The following is a 20,074-nucleotide window of genomic DNA, read 5'->3' on the forward strand; positions in this document are numbered from 1 at the left end:
TAAAAAATAAAAAATTGAACTCTATTAAAACAGATCATAGGATTCAAATTAAAAGAAATAAATAAAGCAAAATAAATTTTTATTAATTAAAAATTAAAAATAAATAAAATCAAAAGAAAAAAATGGAATCAAGGTAGCCCAAACCCATTTTTTATTCCCTTTGTGTTGGGCTGTGTGATCCTGCCCAAAACAACAAGCCCACCACAAAGCTAGCTTCTTTTCTAACCCAGCAAAGATTCAGGGACAGAGTCACGACGCAGACGCCCAGGAGAGAGATGGAAGAAAGCAGTAAGGCGCCTGCAAGATCCCTTAACCCTAACGGTGGAGGAGAACCCAAGAAGGAAGAAGAGAAGCCTAAGGTGGTCGTAATAATGGGTCCAACTGGGTCAGGAAAATCACGTTTAGCCATTGATTTGGCAACTCATTTTCCTATAGAAATCATCAATGCTGATTCCATGCAAGTCTATCAAGGCCTTGATGTCCTCACCAACAAAGTTCCTCTCCATGAACAAAAAGGTTTTGGTTCTTATATTTTTCCTCAATTTTTTAGGTATATTTTGTTGATTTTCTTAATGGGTTATTTATTTTGTCTAGGAGTACCACATCATCTGTTGGGTACTGGGAGCTCAAATATGGAATTCAATGCTAAGAATTTCAGAGATTCTGCAATTCCTGTGAGTTGAGCTTTTTCTTTTCTATTGTTTTATCATGTCTGTTCTTTCACATGTATTGATGCTAAATGCTTTTTTATGTTTTTTGTTCACTATCATTTAATCTTTATTTCATTTGTGTAATTTTAATTTCAGATCATTAGTGATATATTATCTCGCAACTGTTTGCCAGTCATCGTTGGAGGCACCAATTACTATATTCAGGTTAGCAATTGTTACTTTATGTGATTGATCATCTTTAGCAAATTCTTGTGGAGTTTATAGCACTGGCATGGTTTAAGCCTTCTTCACTTTTCACCTTTTTGACTATTACTATGCTAGAAACTAAGTGTTTCTCTAAGGAAAAAAAACTTTTTGTTATATTAATTTATTATTCTGTGGTGGAGTTTGGGGTTAGAGAATTTTGTTATTTACAGTGGACAATATGATGGTTGACAATGTTCGTTCAGGCAACGCACACATTTTATAGCACGCTATCTTGTGCATACTTTTCCAATCCTCAAACATAGCTACTTCTTTACTGTTCTGGGGGAACTCTCTCTCTCTCTCTCTCTCTCTCTCTCTCTCTCTTTATGTCTGTGTCTGTTTCTTTTTTTCCTTTGTAGTTTTGCCTCTTCCATTAATTGAGAGGACAAGCAAATTAGCTTTTGGTCGCTTGCGGACATTGTGAAAATTAATGTTAACCCTCGCATGCAGGCACTTGTGAGTTCATTCCTTTTTGATGATTCAGCAGAAGATACGGATGAAATCGACTCAAGCAGCCTTCCTGGTATGTAGGAATCCTGTTGCTTTGAATCAGTATTCTAAATTATTATGCTAGTGACATTGTTTAATTTATCACAGGAAATGAGGAGATCAATCATATGCCTGACTTCCAGACAGATAGTTGCAACTATAGCTATGATCTTCTTAAACAACTTGATCCAGTTGCAGCAAACAGAATCCATCCAAATAATCAGCGTAAGGTTAGGGACCAAGTTTTCATGTTTTCTTTACTTAATATGCATAGACAAGTCTGCATTTATTGTAGGCTTATATTGTTCAGTTAATGGATATGGTGCTGGGTTTTGTTATTTTATATATTTGCTACTTATGCCTGCCAAATATTGCTTTGTGTCTTAATCAAAATCATTTGTTAAAATGAAAATTCAGATTGAGCTAAGTGTAAAAGCACGAGCATATGATGAATTATGTATTGGCTTTTTGGATTTGGTAGTATATTTTGCCAGAGATATTATTGGAATAAAACTCAGTTTTTTGTTTCTTTGGTAGCATTTGGTATCATTTTCAAGATCAACATGGTAATCTATTTCCTTGTTCTCTTATTACTACGGTGATCTTATCTCTCCTGATTTGGAATCACCTTGTTTGGTAAAAACTATTATAATATAAAATAATTACAATTTTGGGAGGAAGCAAGTTTTAATTCATGCATTAAAACTGTAATATTGACTATATTTAATTTTATATATCGCTTCACCTTGATGATAATAGTATTCCACCCTTTTGGATGGGAATTAGATCACTTTCCCAGGCAGTGACCTAATCACTGTTGGTGATCTAAGATCACTGCCACATATAATCCCGAGTTCTTACCATGTGTAGATCACCATGGATTTTGGGGTAATCACCCTATACTAAGCACTGCCTTACAGTATAACTCAGCAAGTTAGACACAACCTAATGGCTTGAGAGTCCTAGCCTGTGAAGCTTATTAGACAAACTTGAAGTTAAGGTAAGCTTACGGCTTGCTTTGCATAACCAGTTACTTTTAGCTATACAAAGCACCACTTGCTGAAGCCTGTTCTGTTACTAGAACTTAAATGCTTATTTGTTTTCCAAAATGTTTCAAGAGTTTCTGAAATGTGCCTGAGACTTGGTTGTAGAGGTTCTTATCTAAGATGTACCTATTTATACATTCCTGAAATTGGTTCAATTTTGCAGATTAATCTATACCTTAGTTTGTATGCTCGTTCTGGAGTTCTTCCCAGCCAACTTTACCAGGGAAAGGCTGCAGAGGTTAGTGTTCCTTAACTCATGTTTAAGGATCTTGATTATGTGTACCACTGTACATTTTAACTTTTTCTTCCCTATCTTTTGATTTCTTTTACAAAACTTATTGCTGTTTTGATTTAGAAAGACTGAGCAGAAATAATAACCATTAAGATTAAACTTATATTTCTTGATAGGGAGATGATGCTGTGGTGACCTACTTGCTTTTTAATTTTGTTAAAATCTTGCATGTGGCAGGACAGAAATGGGGTCGAGTTGATACTTCTAGATATAATTGCTGTTTTATATGTGTTGATGCCGCCATGCCTGTCCTGGATCGATATGTGGAACACAGGGTAGACTGCATGATAGATGCTGGGTTGCTTGATGAAGTTTATGACATTTACAATCCAAATGCAGATTATACTCTAGGTCTCCGACAGGCCATTGGTGTTCGAGAATTTGGGAATTTTCTTAGAGTTTACCTTTCTGATGGCAGGGATGATGAGACAAGTGATTCTTCTGATGGGACACCCTTAAAGCTGTCAACAAGGATGGATGATAAGTTGTTGAAAGAGAATATAAGGGCAATACTGAAGTCCTCTAGTGAAAACCCACAAAAAATTCTGCTAGAAGAAGCCATTGACAAAGTAAAAGCAAACACCCGAAGACTTGTTCGGCGTCAAGTAAGTTTATCCTTTCACATTTTTCATGATTTTGGTAGACGTGAATTACTGTTGGAAACTTTTCAGTGCTTTTGGCATCTCAAAACAATAATAAATTTTTGGATCCCTGAGATACTCCATTTTCAAAAAAAAATTCAAATTTCTTTCAGGATTTTGTCAAATTTAGTCTTTGACTTGTGCTTTCATCTACATCTTCCTTTTACAGATGCTTCTGATCCTGCCCCTTCCTTTTACAGATGCTTCTGATCCTGGATAATTATAAATTACTGAACAATATTTTCCATTCAACTAATCTGATTCTATATGACTTTGTCAATATAACACAAGCAGATTTCGTTATTGGTGACTCTAAAATCTTTTGCAGATATAGAGCATTTACGTGTCAAATTTTTTGCTTTGGAAATTGAGTTGTTTCTGGCAATTTTTAAGTCCATACTCTGAATCAATTAACATGATACCAATGTGGGAGTTTGGTGGCTGTATATGTCAATTTGTGGAACTTATTAACATCCACAATGTTGTTTTGCAGAAAAGGAGGCTCAATCAACTTCACAAATTGTTTGGATGGAATATAAATTATGTTGACGCAACAGAGTCCATATCAGGTATCCTTCTGCAGTCCTTTCCATTTCTTATGTTTACTTTTCTGTGGAGCAACTCATCTTCTTTGTGCTCAGATGAACAGCACTGATAATTTATGTTTCTATATTCCAGGCAAATTGGACGAGTGTTGGGCAGTGCAAGTGGTTGGACCTGCTGTGAAAATTATTGGATCTTTCCTCAATGAAGATGATAGGACAGATTCTACTTTGGATGGAGAAAGTAAAACTATAATGGGTACAGTCCAAAGGGACTTGTGGACTCAATACACATGCAAGGTCAGCTATGGCTGAAACAAAATCCGTTTGTACATTTCATTTACTGTTATGTGTTAGAATCTGCTGGCTGATTAGATGAAGGTTCTGGTTTTAAAATTTGTGACCTTATTATTTTTAAAATTAACAGGCCTGTGGAGATAGGGTACTTAGAGGAGCACATGAATGGGAACAACATAAACAGGGACGTGGGCATCGAAAACGAATTTCACGGCTCAGGAAGTCTCAAAGTTTCTCCTTAGTAGAGCAGCATGAAGAACATCTTATTCTGTAACATTTACTCTCCTAAATAGGATAATGGTATCGATAAACTGCATTCATCCAAGGTAGCTTGCCTAGGAGGATAACGTAAACCATTGTAGTCTAAAAACACCTACTCTGTCCCTTTTAAAGGTTTTTACCTTTCCTGCCGGCCCTGAGAATGACAATGCACGCTCTTTTTATCACGGGAATCTGATGCAGCAGATTTGGCTTTTAGTTTACACCTAAATTTTAGTACTTTTCTGCTCATTTTCAGGACTTGCATCCACACCTCTGTCCTGATATCTGATCATTGCTTGACTTAGTTGGGTTTCATCCTGAGTGCTCCTTGTAATTGTAAATGTCAAAACAAAATTTACTTTGAACCTGTCAAAACAGATGGCCGGAGAGCATAAAACTTTGGCAGAAACATGTGTATCTAATTTACAATCCCTCTATTCAGTCATCCTATAAATTGATTAACTTTTACAAGATTGAACTTAAGCAAATAGGATGTATGTAACCTCCTTAATATCTTGACTCAAATCTTTATATGAATTAAAAAAAAAAATAGATAAAGAAGGATACAAACTCACATACCATCAAACTCTCATTCCTCCAAAGGAAAAAAACAATACTAAATAACAGCAAAAAACCCATCTTTAAGTATAGTATTAAAAAAAATATTTAAATTATTAAAAAAATTAAATAAAATTTTATTTTTACATGACATTTAATTAAGTTATTATATTTTTATTTTGAATCAAATAAACCTTTATGATTAACGTTGACTAATTGTTCAAAATGTCACTTGCTATTTTATATATGCATATCATATTAACATCACATAGCATTTAATGATAAGTGATATTTTAACTAACAATAATTAATAAATTAAATACCTAGAAAAAACCATTAATCTAAATTGCAAACACAATTTACTTTCTTATTATTTTTTCTTATAATATTTAATATATCTGAAATTCTGTTTTAATCAATATGTTGACGTGTATCCGCAAATATTTTAATAAAGTTAAAAAATATATCTTAATAAAAATATGAAATATAAAAATGGATTAAATAGATGTGATAATAGTGGCATTGTCATTTGGTATCGTCACATTAGCATCATCCGTCGACATCCTCATTCAACATTAAGTAGTAATTGGAAAGGGCATATAAACCAAACCATAGAAAAGACCCGTCGTTCTTAATGCCAGTGGTTACTCACTGCTTACGTGCCACAGCATGTGTAACGTTTTCTATTCAATGGACTACCAAAGGAACAACATCTTTTTGACCATCAATCAGATTTGTTTATCATTAAAATTTTCAAATTAATTCCTGCTTGTCTCAAGCCTTTTATTAAATTTGACTTTTCTTTTAGACATGATTCCCTAGCTTTCCCAACTTCGCATTAAAATTTTTTTGAATTACAGATGATGAGATTTACGGAAAAACGTTGGGCTACATACTTAAAAATTAAGATTTTATTTTGTGAAGAGAACTTCCCATAAAAAACCAAAGTGAAAACAGAGATTAAGAATCGAAATCCCTCGCTGAGCAAAGAAACAACTTATTTCCTTCTGAAATTCATTAATGGCCACCAATCTAAGCCGGTGGTTTGACATAGAAATGTTGTTGATGGGGCTTTGATAGGGACTGACCCAACTGCTTCAACGAGATTAATGCAATGATGTAACGATTCCGACATGAATTTTCCACCACGGACGCCGTCCACCAAGGAAGCCTAACATGTGGAACAATGCAGTCCGCTCGAATATATTTTTGCAACCTTTTTTTCAGCACGAGAGAAATTAGATTTGCTTTCACATTACTTCAGTCAACGTAGGAAACATCTTGGTCCTAGCGGCCCACCAAGGGAGGAGAACCAAGCACGATTGGGTGTTCCTTTTTGTTTGACTCTTTTCCACTTTAATAACCAAAATTAAGCAACGAGACCCTTCGGGTTTTAAGTGTTTTTGTTTGACTCTAAACTTTATACATGGATTTCAAGTATGAACCCAAAAATAAAGAAAAAGATCCCATACTGGAGAAGTATTCGTACAATGAAGAGCTCATTCTTGTCCTTGAATTTTTTATGTATGTTTTCCTCTACCATCCCTGTGTATTCTTTAACAAGACCCTCCCTAGTTTTTAAGTGGTTTTTTTTTTTTATTGTCTTAAATAATTATTAGGTTTATATTTGATCTACTATCAGTGTATACATGGTCAGCTCACCAAAATGTATCACCTTGTTAATGAAGTAAAATAAAAAACTTTAGACACTTAAAATTAAATATTAAAAAATTTATAATAACTAATTAAACAAAAAAAATAAAGTATTTTCATTTTTCTATCTCTCTCAATTGTTCTTTTTCTTGTTTTCCTTGCATCAGCCAACTCCATTATCTTCTTTTTCTATTAAAATTAAATTTTACAAAATTGTGCAACTTTAAGAGCAATTTTTAAATTATTTTCTTATTCTTTTGAAAACCTATGAGAGATTGAGGAAACATACTTTGCATAAAAGAACATTGAAGAAACAAAATTCAAATAAATAAATTTTATTAAGTTAACAAATTTACTTCCAGGTAACAGGATTAAGCCAAATATTGTTCTTTTCCTAAAAGTCATATTCGGTTGAAATGCTTTGATTGGAAGGATTTTATTTTTACTTAATTTTTTTTAAATTTTATTTTTTCAATTTAAAAATTATGACTTTTTTTTACTTGTAAATAATAAAATAATTCTAAATATATATATTTTAAAATTTTCATCATTGTGTGTCTCTTTTCCATTTTTTAAGTTGATAAATGTTACATAAAAAGTATTTTTTAATTATTATTTAATTAAATTAGATTATGATAATTTTTTGTATTTTTTATATTTTAATTATTTGAGGATAATTATGACGTTTTGTATTTGTAAAAAACTGTTGACTAATGGTAATGAATAGTCAAAAAATCTAACGGTGCATTTGGAAATAAAAGGGATGAAATTGTCATTTAGAAGTGTGTTTAGGGGAATTTTGTATTTTACCGGAATTATGGGACACTAACTCAATTCTGAATTAAGAAAACAACCGATAGAAACGAAGAACTATAAAAAGAAAGCAGGAAAAGTGACAAAGCTACTAAAATCTAAAGGATTCAATCATCGACAAGACAAGTATGCATGTTATATAAAAAAGTATTCAAAACGACAAAAATCACTGGGACATACTTATTGCTAGGTTTAGCAATTACTTAATCAACCTTCTGCTTTTATCGATTACTAACTTAATGTTAGATTTAGTAATTGCTTAATCAACCTTTTGCTGTTTTCAATTATTAAAATATGATTCGTGCCTTACACATGGGCTTCTTTGCACCCCTCTTTCTCTCACTTTGCTTCAACATCTTTTGTTTATCTCTTTTTATCCTGAAATAGAGGAAGTAAACTTATCCGAAGTCGTGAATATCTCTCTATCTCAATCTTTCTTCAAGATTGAGCTTTTATAGTTGTTGTGTTTCACAAAAGTATTACCTTCTCTTTAGAAAGAAAGAGAAAAATTGAGACCAGCTCCATTTGTTTCTATTCTCATTTTTTTTTTCTGTCTTAGAAAAGATTCAAAAAAAAAAGAAAAAGAACAAAGTCTAACCTTTGTGTGATATTTGTTGTAAATTCATCTTCTTCTGCTTTTTCTTCAAATCTGTTACCAACCCTTTTTTGTCTTTCTCTCTGTTTCTACTATTATACTGTGGTAGAATTGTTCAAAAGCATTTTTTATTGTTTTATTTTACTCACTCGGGTGGGCAATTTAAGATTTTTATTGGAAACCTGTTTCTGCTTTAAAACCCTCCTTCTTGAAGCCAACCTGTTGGAGCTTTAAAACTCTCTCCTTGAAGTCTTACACGTGGCAAAATGGGCAATTTAGGGTTCTTATCTTTTGCTTTCAGTCAGAGCATTGTAATTTGACTCTTGAGCTTTACCCACAGACCTTGAGAATTTGGGATTTCTTTTGAAAACGGTGCTTGTGATTTAAAACCCCTTTTTTCAAGACTTTTATTGTTTTACTTTGAGTCACAGCTTCAAAACGCGGCCACTTGCTGAGCTGGTACGTGACAAAATGAGAATTTTAAGTATGTAAAGATACTTACACAACGAGTAAAGAAAGCTTACTTTTCCTCTTTATTCTTTTTTTATCTATATGTTGGATTTTTACTAACTACTTGAAACTTTCAACACTTGCTCTTCGGTACTGCAATTTTGTATCTAATCAAACGATACCTAAATATCTCATGAAACAAAGTCCAAATACATCAGACTTATTAAAGATGTTATTATAAGGTCGGGTGGTCAACAATTTTGAAGGTCAAAAAGTTTCCAGTACGATAAACTCATTATTCCAATTCAAAGAATTTGGGGAAGTCAATTTACTTGAATCGGCAGGATGGATAAGAATCATGAATGAACATGCATAGTGATATTTAATTATTTAGTCCTGAAGGCTGTTATGTGATGTAACAGTAAGGACAAGGACTGAAAGGGGAACGACCCCACATGGTTATGACCTTTTCTATAAACTGATTCGCTTTTCACTGCTCTATATTTGAAGCCGTTCAAATGTCACTGTTCTAAATGGTAATCCGTCTCGCATTTCACATTTCCTCATGAATTTCATCGAATTCCTGTTTTTTTCTTTTTCACGTGTTACAAATAAGCCGTGCCGCCCCGTGTCCGCCCCCATGTCCAATTCGCGGATTTGATTCTTTCCAATTTCCACCCCCCCCCCCCTCTTCCGTTTCTGACCCCTTCTAACTATTCCTTCCTATATTATATCTATTTATATATATATATATATATATGTATATATATATATATATATGTATTAGTCTCTTCACTTCACTCCTGCTTGCTTCACTACTCTTTCCTTTGCTTTTTTTCTTCTACCAATTAACTCATAACTTGAAAGAATTATCTTTTTGGGGAATTAATTCTCTTTTTTGACTACAGCTACATGGAGCACTTAGAGCTTGATTCTTCTTCACCTTCTTCTTCATCTTCATCATGCAAGTCATGCAGCCCTGATTCAGAATCCTCATCGGCTGAGGCATTGCCAGTTTCGCATAAGCGAAAAGCTGGTAGGAAGAAGTTTAAGGAGACGCGTCACCCGGTGTTTAGAGGTGTCAGGCAGAGAAAAGGGAATAAATGGGTGTGTGAAGTGCGTGAGCCTTACAAGAAATCAAGGATTTGGTTGGGGACTTTCCCTAGTCCTGAAATGGCAGCTAGGGCTTATGATGTTGCTGCCTTAGCGCTTAGGGGCAAGTCTGCTGCTCTCAATTTTCCTGACTCAGCTTCTGTTCTACCTCGAGCCAAGTCTTCTTCAGCTAAGGATATACAGAGGGCTGCTCTTGCAGCAGCTGAGGCTTTTAGACCAGCAGCCCATTGTACTTCTTCAGCATCTGCAATTTCTTTGTCACTTGACATCTCTTCACATACAACAAGTTCAAGAAAAATTGAACCAGAATGCTCGTCAAGCCAAATTTCCAATGCGACGAACCAAGACAAGGTTTTGGAACCTTGTTTAGTAGAAATAAAACCTATTGATCAGAATGAAGAAAAGAAAGTTTTAGATCATTCTTTAATGGATCATATGCCATCAAGTGAGACATTGGAGAACAAGCCTAATCAGTCTAATCCGTTGTTCGTCGATGAGGAGGCACTGTTCAACTGGCCAGGGTTACTGGATAGTATGGCAGAGGGTATGCTCCTCACCCCACCAGCAATGCAAAGACAAGTTGACTGGGATGATGATACAGCTTTTACCATGAACATTGATTTATGGGATTGACAGGAATCATAGAGTTATCAGTTTAAGGTTGCATTATTCTGCTCTTTCCCTTTTTTCTTTTTCAGTAAGTTATTGGCCAGATAAACAAGAGGGTATATTAGTGTACATTCTAACACCGGCTAGTAACTGTACCAATTACATCTCTAAGCCAATGACAATTGTAAATTTCTTTCAGCTCATCCTGCCTCATTTCCAATCCAGTAGTTGTAGGTGAATTCAGATGATCTAGAGATTCCTAGAGGTATGATGTTTGCAGTACATACAGCTGTACAATCCAAACCAGACTTGAATAAGGTTATTTTCAATGTGATATATGATTTCTCAGCTACTATTTTGTTTTTTTTTTTTGTTTTTGGAAGAAGCTACTGTTTTGTTGGTGTCTTTATTTTTTTATTTTAAATTTAGAAGTGAAAAAAGACGTGTTCTTAAGAAATTCAATATCAGTGCGATATCTTGTCCGGATTAAATAGAAGAGAAATGTGAAAAGAAAAGTGTATGCATATATACTTTTAATATCTAACTTATATTTCTCTTCGATAAGTATTTTTGAATAAAAATTAAAAACTTTTGAAAAAGTTAAACATGCGACAAGAAAATATAATGGCACCTTTTCTTGGCACATGCATGAATAGAAATGCTCTTACTATCATATGAAATTGATATGTTTGGAATCTGGATTGATTTTCTTTTGTAGCCATTTGTTCAATTTTTATTATACTCTATAAATTAATTACATTCTATTTGCTTAGGGTTTATATCGAAACCTCATATAATAAAACATAAATAGCCAAATTTAAGCATTAAAAAATTACAAACAACTTACCCTTTAATTAGCATTCCTTATAATTAAAGGTGCAATTGAAGAAATTTTAATTCTATATATTGACCTTAATATAAAGGCCATGTCATGCTAATAATGGCTAGGCAATTTTTAAGTAATTATAAAGTAAATATATAACCTGCCAAGGGGATGTATATTGATCATCCATTAACTGTTTGTAGATCAAGAACAAATATCAAGCATGTTGGCTCCAAATTAAACATGCATGAGGGCGAGCTAGCTTGAACGAGGATGGAGGAGCTCGACCCAACCCATGGGAAGTTTGAAAATGGTGTTGTTGAAGAAGAGTTTGTAGAAGATATTTTCTTTAATATTAGAACTTTCAATTCTTGGTAGTTACACATACTCAACAATTCATCAATGATCTTCATCTCACATACATATATATATATATATATTTGTAGAAGATATTTTCTTTAATATTAGAACTTTCAATTCTTGGTAGTTACACATACTCAACAATTCATCAATGATCTTCATCTCACATACATATATATATATATATATATATATATATATATATATTTGTAGAAGATATTTTCTTTAATATTAGAACTTTCAATTCTTGGTAGTTACACATACTCAACAATTCATCAATGATCTTCATCTCACATACATATATATATATTTGTAGAAGATATTTTCTTTAATATTAGAACTTTCAATTCTTGGTAGTTACACATGCTCAACAATTCATCAATGATCTTCATCTCACATACATACATATATATATATATAGTGGTGGCTAAAGCTAGCTAGAGAAGACAAAATAAAACCTAATTTCCAAGGTACGAGGAACTTACTTGCAGCTCCAGCATGAAACGTATCCACTTCTTGTAGTTGAAAGTTGAAACTATCTATCTATGTGTGCAATCCAACTTTAAGACTTGTAAATTACTTGGCCTATGTACCAAAGAAAGCCACGTGGTCTTCAAAGGAAAATATAACTATGTTAATGTATCTGCCACTAATTTTATATATCACAATATCCGTATTTGGTGTGAGAAACGTGTATGCCTTTTTTTGTATATAGTAATTAATATATACTCTTATTTCTTTTGTCCACATTAATTATCAAAATCAATCATTTCCTTGTAGGGATTATATATAGTTGCTTAAGCTATTTGTTTTCTTTAATTTTGATTTGCCATTTAATTGTCACCATTGCAACAACCTTTGTTGTCATTATCCAGCTTGCTCAAGTAGACGAGTTTCGACTGAACCACACAAAAAAAAGTACACGAGTTTCTCCCTTTACATTACCTACTACCATACAGTCCCTCTGTCATGCTCATGTCGTGCATTATTGACTTTTCACAGAGTTAAAAGATCAGTCAAAAAAGATGAAGAAGCTATATTGATTGCTAATACAATGAATAGGTCCCATTCACCTTTTTAATATAAATTGTTGGTGTGAATCATTTGATGGAACGCATAAACTTAATTATTTGTAACCCTTTAAAGATCATCGGCTAATAACTCTCATCAAGATAATCTTAATAACGTTTTTGATATCTAATAATCTTGATAATTCCAATATACAAAGATAAGAAAGTAAAGCACTATATATATCTTATTAGATAATCTTGTCCAAATAAGATGACAATCATGAACGATATCTCAAAAGTCCAACATATGGAATGAAGCTATCCTCAACAACCATAGATGTTAAAATATCTACATACAATCAAATCACAAGTGAGGTGATCATCAAGGAAGAGAGGAAGTACCAATGGCCTAATCTAAGAAGAAGACGATGTGTAGGCCATTCTTTTGGTTTTGGACTGTATGAGATGGGAGATAGATTCCCGCACAAAATGCTGAAAAGACTTGACGTGCATCTTAAATTTGTACACATAATGGGCCTAAAAACGAAGGGGGAAAAAAGTGAGTGGGATAGGTTTTTCAGGTAAATCTTATCACATTTACTTTGGTAAATTTTATAGTAAGTTCACCCTTAACATGTTTCACCTGTACAAAAGATTGGCTCAAATGCTTGAGGTTTAATTAGTTACTTATCCTTTTGCTTACTTTATTGCTTTACACATGTGAGTAAGATTACTGATACTTTAATTAAATTTACCAAGCAAAAATGGCCGCGTGATCTCATATAGAGCATAACCAGCTAACAACCCTCATTTTGTCTTTTCCGTCGGCCTTCTGCCTTTTTTTATTCTTTTCTTTTTTATTTGAAAAAAGACACATTTGAACCAAATCTCTTTCAAAGGTAAATACATAACACCAAATATTCAAATCTTTTAATCCATTTCGATTTCATAAATTTTCATATACTAATAGAAATAAGATCGATAATAACAATCATATAATTAATGAAAAGGTGCAACTTACACATGACTTGTTACTAACAATTTGGATTTAAACTTGTATATATATATTGCATGGTTTATATATATTTGTTAAGTCACTAATATTATTGACAATGAGATAATGGAAACTTCTATAAGAACTCAAAAATTCTCATCACTAGTAATTTAATTTGAATTTAAATAGTTAAGGTGTTGATAATTTTTATATCTGAAAAGTTGATGGATTAGTTTTATTTGATCCCAAAATGTTACACTTGACATCAAAACGTGTGTTAATTCAATATGCGATTAGGTTGTGTTGTGTAATTTTCCGCATTAAAAATTTCAATAAAGAGATTGCGATACTCATTTTACGTTAGATAAAAATATTATTAAAACTCTTTAACTCAAATTCTGAGAAGTTATTATTATCGATTACATCAAAACACTTGCTCACTTTGTACATTCAAGGATTTCTGCCCCTCATTAGCTCAGTCTCCTCTGATATTTCTGTTTAAAATGTAGTATATATCTTATTAGTTCTATTAACCCTTCACTTCATTCTCTAGTTGCTTACCATTGTACCTAATACCCTTGGTTTTTACATTGTTTTCCACCGTATTTAAAAAATTTCTCCCACTTTGACATGTACAAGCCCATTTTCCATATGTCCTGTCACATGAACTGAGCTCCCTAAACACTAAAGAAAACAATAGCATTGTAACAAGAAAGGCAGTTCATGCTAAAAATGGAAAAAAAAACTGTAGCCAAAGGGAAGTAGAAGCTATGTGCAAGTTTTACCCAATTAGGTTGGCCCAACCCATTGGCCATAGGTCATTTGAGAACAGGTAATTTCCTCAAAAGCCTTCCGTTTTCAACGTATATATCCTAGTAATAATTTTGGCCACCAATGTATTATCAGATTCTCCCACCGAGCCAGAGAGAAAAGATGTATTTAATTGGAATGGGGTAGAGATGCCGCAGCTTGATGGGGATTACATTGCCTAATCTCTTAGTCAACTAGGACTTTTAGTTCTGTTTTACCAAAAATAACTTGCAATATCGAGAATAGAACATTTTCTTGATAATTTCCTATTAGATTACCTAGTAGGTCTGTCACACCCTAAATTCAAGATTTTGAGACTTAACAGACACCACATACTTATGAGATGAATCTCATAAGTATGTAAGGCAACAATATCATACTAAACTAAATGTAATAACTCTAAAATTTCTTTAAATTTTTACACTTTACAAAATCTCAAATCTTCAAATAATACAATATATATGTGTGTGTGTGTGCGTGTATATATATAATCCTACAAAAGGTACAAATTTCTCATTTAGCTGTCATATCTTTACAAACTAAAATCCTAATACTTATATCAAAACTTATAAATATCAAAAGACATGTAATAATCTTGCTCTCATCGAATAAGTCTAATCCCCAGACATGAATACGTGTTGAAATCTAAGAATGAGTACAACCACTCAGCAAGTAACTGACATCCCTTCAGCCGAGTTAAACATGTTCAAAACATTTAGGCCAAAATTACTAATATATATAGAGATATCAAAACAAAATTTTTGGGTAATCTCATTCAAAATATATATTTCAAAATTTCATTTTTGAAGTACAAAAACAAACATGATTTCGTTTTAGATAACATATCTAACACAATTTCGAAACTTACAGATAATAAAACAAAACATAATTTCACACTGATTTTAGATTTTTATTGGTCTTCTGTAACATACTATGGTCATACTTAACCCTTACAGCATAAGTCATAATCATAACAGAAATCATAATTAACCCCAATGGCATGGGTCATAATCATATCGAAACCACAATTAACCCCAGTGGCATGGGTCATAAGTATATCGAAACCAACTATTGGCTGCTTTGAACAGATATCACAAATACCATTATTCTGTAACCGGTGGTGCGGTTGTAAGATCGATATCTAATTAAATAATACATGTCAACATGACCAACGTTTAACCCCCATTAGCAGGATCATAACATAGTCATACTAGGAGATAAAAAATATATTTTATGATTATCTAAATTCACAAAATGATAATATTCACTTTCACAAAACACATATCGTGCACATCAAAAACATATTTATTTTAAACTAAATATTTACATATGTAATCACAAAAATAATCATATATGCATATGTTAGACAAAAATCATATTCATATTTCAAAATTAAAAAAATCATATTTTGTAAAAATTTACATTCTAAAATCTAATATACGAAAATCATATATATATATATATATATTTATATATATTTTGCATGCTCAACCCGATTTTTACAAACTATAGGACAAAACATATTATACATAATATATAAAATTCAATTTCACATTGAGGCTAATTTTTAAGATGTAAAAATACCAAAGGAATATCAATTACTTACTTGACTTTGTCAATTTCACTTTAAGTAGCAAATCAGAAAATCTTTCTAGTTGCTTAATATTTCAAAAAACATATATACAAATATCAAAACTGAATTTGCAAATGAATTTGACAAGCAACTTTCTATTGACCATCATAAGCATTTAGAGTGTATAACAACCTCTATTGCAATTTAAAAACATTTTCAATTAATAAGGTAATATTTTTTTTGAGTTAATAAAAATCAAATAAAATTGAAAATTGAACTTAAATCATCAAATTAGTAAAGATTTTAATTTTTGATAGAAAAATAACACTAATTTCATTCATGAAAATCATATTTATAATTTTCCATTAATTTTTGATATTTTAATAAAATCTACTAATTCAATAAATAAATTTATAAAATATAAAGATATATACTTTAAGATATAAAAATATAGTAGAAATCACATATCCAATATTTATGAAGTTTACAACAAAATTTATCACATATTAATTAAAATCGAATTTAAAAAAAAATAAAAAAATTTCTGTTTTCTAAAATTTTCAAAATCTAGATGGCTATTTGGCCTATTTTGAGCTCTTATGACTCTTAACCGAATTATTTCTAGTGATAAAATCAATATCAATTTGAAATATTCATATCATACTACAATACCAAAATTTGTTTCGATTAAAAAGAACATAAAATTCTCAAGTTTCGAAAGTCAAAAGTTTAGAAATTGTCACAGAAAGACCCAGATTTCTAAGTTTCCAATATCAACGAACCTAATTTGAGGTTTTAATTCTCTTAATACAGAAAGTCCCTAACCGGATCATTGATGCCAAATTAAACATCTCATTTCATACTACAAAAGCCCTCGAAGAAATGATCAAAAATGTTACCGAAATATGAAGTTCCAGTTACCTAAAGTTGGGTCGTCAGAACTATTGAAAACTAGGTTTCTAGTCAATTTCAAAAATCTATATTTTCTTAACCGTAAAGCCAAACTAGATGTTACAAAATTTGTATCTTTCTAACTGCAAAGCCAAACGAGATGCTATAAAAACCATTGAAAAGATTTTTTCAAGACATTTTCATTGGTATCCATCATGCCATCGGAAAGTTACCGAAACAGTACCAGATTTGAAAAAAAGTTAAAGAAATAAACTAAAGTTAAAACTTAATCATACCTTACTTTCTTGAATAGATTTTTTTCTTCTGCCTTCTTCTTCTCTAGGGTTAGTTTCTCCCAAATGATTTTTTTTTTGTATTTTTTTCCTTTAAATGTACTAATAAAAACTAATTTTAACTTCCTCGTATGTGATAAAATAATTGACCTTACCACTTTTCCTTTAAATATGTAAACTGCTTTTATTTAAATGTGCCTTACTGATTTTCTTTTTTTAAAAACTAATTTAGATAAAACTAATTGATTTTTTTTAAAAAAATGTGATAAGATATAATTGACTTTTTTTTAACATGATAATGTAATCTAACTCCAATTAAAATAAACCACTCTATTTACTAAAAGGTCCTTAATATTCAACTATTTTATTATAAACCCAAATATTTTATAAGTAATTTCAATAAAACCTGTTTATCAAATTTAGGATTTTGTAAATATATTAATGTAATCGTAATTTTTGAGTTGGGGTATTACAAGGTCAGAAAGCAAATGACAAATTTTCTTTTCGGAATCCTCAAGGAGAATCTTTTGCACCAAGAAAGAAAAGAGTAAGAAAATGTCAATAGCTTAATGACAGGAGAAACGAAGAGAAAATGTCGAGTAGTTACCTACGAAGGACCTCCTCCCACGTTGACTTTGAAATGATTTCTCGTGAATAAGAACAACTTGTAAAAATGCAGCATTTCTTTCCAAGTTAAGAGTTCCATAGTCCTCTCCGGTGACTTCCTACAGCCAAGTGCCGATTAGAGACATAAGTTGTAAGCTGCCCCATGCGCCACTCAAAAATCATATGGGCGTGGAAATGGTTGGCCCCTGCTGTAGTAACCTAGTAAATGGAGAAAACTCTCATCAAGTTGTCAGGGTCATGGAGGCTGCAGACATGGATGAAACCTCTCATCAAGTTATCAGAACCATGGAAGCAAAAATCAATCAACCACCGAAGTTGTTGAATAAATATGCTGGTAACAAGTCTTGCTGCATCTTCAGAGTCCCTGAAAGCCTCGTCCAAATCAATGAAAAGGCCTACCAACCCCATATCATTTCCATTGGTCCTTATCACCATGGAAAAGAACATCTCAAGATGATGCAAGAGCACAAATGGAGATTTCTTGGTTCCCTCCTTCATCGAATACGGCGACACAACGTTGGCCTCTTTAACCTCTTCCAAGCCATAAAACAAATGGAGGACAGTATAAGGGAGTGCTACTCTGAGACAATTGGAATGGACAGCCATGGTCTGATTGAGATGATGGTGCTTGACGGATGTTTCATTATCGAGCTGTTTTGCATAGTTGGCAGGTTAGCAGAGACTAATCTTGATGACCCCATCTTCAATATGCAATGGATTTTGAGTTTCCTTATGCGAGATCTTCTTAGGCTAGAAAACCAAATCCCGTTCTTTGTGCTTCGAACTTTGTTTGAACTAACAGTATTGGGTTCGGGCCAGGAACACATTCCCTCCTTAGCTCGGCTTACCCTAGGATTTTTCAATTACATGGCACAAAGACCTATCGAAGTCCTGGAGAAGCATAACAATCTTACTGGACGACATTTACTTGATCTGTTTCGCATGAGTTTTCTCCCACCTTCCTCTGAAGAAGCGTCAAGAAATAGTAATTCATCTGAAGAAGTATCAAGAAATAGTACTTCCATTGAAGAAACATCAAGAAAGAGCAGTTCGACTGAAGAAACGTCGACATTCCTTCAATTGATCCCGTCTGCCAGAAAGCTACATCTAGCAGGAATTCAATTCAAGCTAGGGAAGGGTGACAGCTTCTTAGACGTTAGATTCAGCAATGGGGTGCTTCAAATCCCACTTTTGACAATAGATGATTTTACAAGCTCGGTCTTCCTCAATTGTGTTGCTTTTGAGCAATGTTACAACCACCGCTCAAACCACATAACAACGTATGCAACCTTCATGGGATGCTTAATCAACACACCCAGCGATGCAGGATTTCTCCGTGATCACAAAATAATCGAAAACTATTTCGGAACGGACGAGGAAATTGCTCGTTTCTTTAACAATGTAGGCAAAGACGTGGCGTTTGATATAGAGAAGAGCTATCTGTCGAAGCTTTTTCAGGATGTGAATGAGTATTACAGGAACGATTGGCATGTCCGATGGGCAGGATTCAAGCACACTTACTTTGACACCCCATGGTCATTCATGTCAGCCTTAGCTGCCCTCATCCTCCTAATATTCACCATGATTCAGGCCTTCTTTGCTATCTATGCATATATCCGTCCACTAAAGAACCCAAAATAAATAAATAAATTCAGGTACAAGTTTTTGGAGAAATTTGTAGCAAATTGTAAATTTCATAATTGAAGTTTTATTACATCGTAAAATCGCATTGTATCAGTAGAACATTTTCTCGTTGTAATAATGATATCAAAGAAATTCTCAACCAACAAGATAACAGAGCTTGGAACTCTTCTTTGGCTTGATATCTAGTGTAAAAGGTCTTAAGTTCCAACATGCACATAATTTATCTGTTGGATTTGTGGGTTAAGAAAAGGAGAGAAGTAGTCGCCACAACATTGCCCTGCCACTTCCCCTGTTGGCCTGTTTTCGCCTTAGTATTGTTTTCAAGCCACCAGGTTCCTTAACCAAGGTCCAAAGATACTCCTCAGAATTGTTGTGAAACAAAAGAAAGAAAGAAAACAAAGAAACCAGCCGTTGTTTTGGTACAATGAAACAGGGACTAACAGAGCGGTTCCATTTAGGCTAAACTCACATCAACACTTTTCATTCCAAGTAATACAATATATACAATGAATCATTAAGAGCATAAACAAGAGATTACACTTGTTAAAACTATCTAAACAAGTGTTATATCAGATTGAGAGTCTCTCATGCAAAGTAGCACGTAGAAGATAGAGCATCCTCATGTTAAACAGGTAAGTAGTCACCCGTCATTGGTAGTCAAAAGCACAAAGTCAGCAAGCATTACAGTCAACAAGAATGAGGCGATGCCAAATTCCTCCAAAGAAAAATGACAATCGTTAGGAAGTGGAGAAGACAAGTAGTCATCACTGACT

At 32.9% G+C, this 20,074-nt stretch overlaps 3 protein-coding genes across 4 annotated transcripts; all 3 read left to right on the plus strand.

Moving 5' to 3' along the window:
* The first annotated feature begins 224 nt into the window (after nucleotides 1-224).
* On the plus strand, nucleotides 225-4,860 carry IPT2 (tRNAisopentenyltransferase 2). 2 transcript variants are annotated; one of them, XM_007015863.3, is made up of 11 exons: nucleotides 225-516; nucleotides 595-674; nucleotides 807-875; nucleotides 1,368-1,440; nucleotides 1,515-1,636; nucleotides 2,616-2,690; nucleotides 2,922-3,019; nucleotides 3,163-3,349; nucleotides 3,879-3,954; nucleotides 4,064-4,227; nucleotides 4,355-4,860. In XM_007015863.3, the coding sequence occupies exons 1-11, from the start codon at nucleotides 276-278 to the stop codon at nucleotides 4,496-4,498; spliced, it is 1,329 nt and encodes a 442-aa protein (XP_007015925.3). In that variant the 5' UTR covers nucleotides 225-275; the 3' UTR covers nucleotides 4,499-4,860. The 2 variants fall into 2 exon arrangements, with proteins under 2 accessions (XP_007015925.3, XP_007015926.3); XM_007015864.3 differs by having other exon boundaries at nucleotides 2,927-3,349.
* A 4,512-nt stretch (nucleotides 4,861-9,372) lies between these two features.
* LOC18590383 (dehydration-responsive element-binding protein 1F-like) lies at nucleotides 9,373-10,474 on the plus strand. The gene has a single exon (XM_007015865.3). It carries the CDS (start codon nucleotides 9,467-9,469, stop codon nucleotides 10,298-10,300), a length of 834 nt encoding a protein of 277 aa, XP_007015927.3. The 5' UTR covers nucleotides 9,373-9,466; the 3' UTR covers nucleotides 10,301-10,474.
* A 7,274-nt stretch (nucleotides 10,475-17,748) lies between these two features.
* Nucleotides 17,749-19,395, plus strand: LOC18590384 (UPF0481 protein At3g47200-like). Its single transcript, XM_007015866.3, has one exon. The coding sequence runs from the start codon at nucleotides 17,820-17,822 to the stop codon at nucleotides 19,296-19,298; it is 1,479 nt and encodes a 492-aa protein (XP_007015928.3). The 5' UTR covers nucleotides 17,749-17,819; the 3' UTR covers nucleotides 19,299-19,395.
* The last annotated feature ends 679 nt before the right edge of the window (nucleotides 19,396-20,074 follow it).

This window comes from Theobroma cacao, chromosome 9, assembly GCF_053813885.1.
Source record: "Theobroma cacao isolate CCN51 chromosome 9, ASM5381388v1, whole genome shotgun sequence".
NCBI classification, from domain to species: Eukaryota; Viridiplantae; Streptophyta; class Magnoliopsida; order Malvales; family Malvaceae; genus Theobroma; species Theobroma cacao.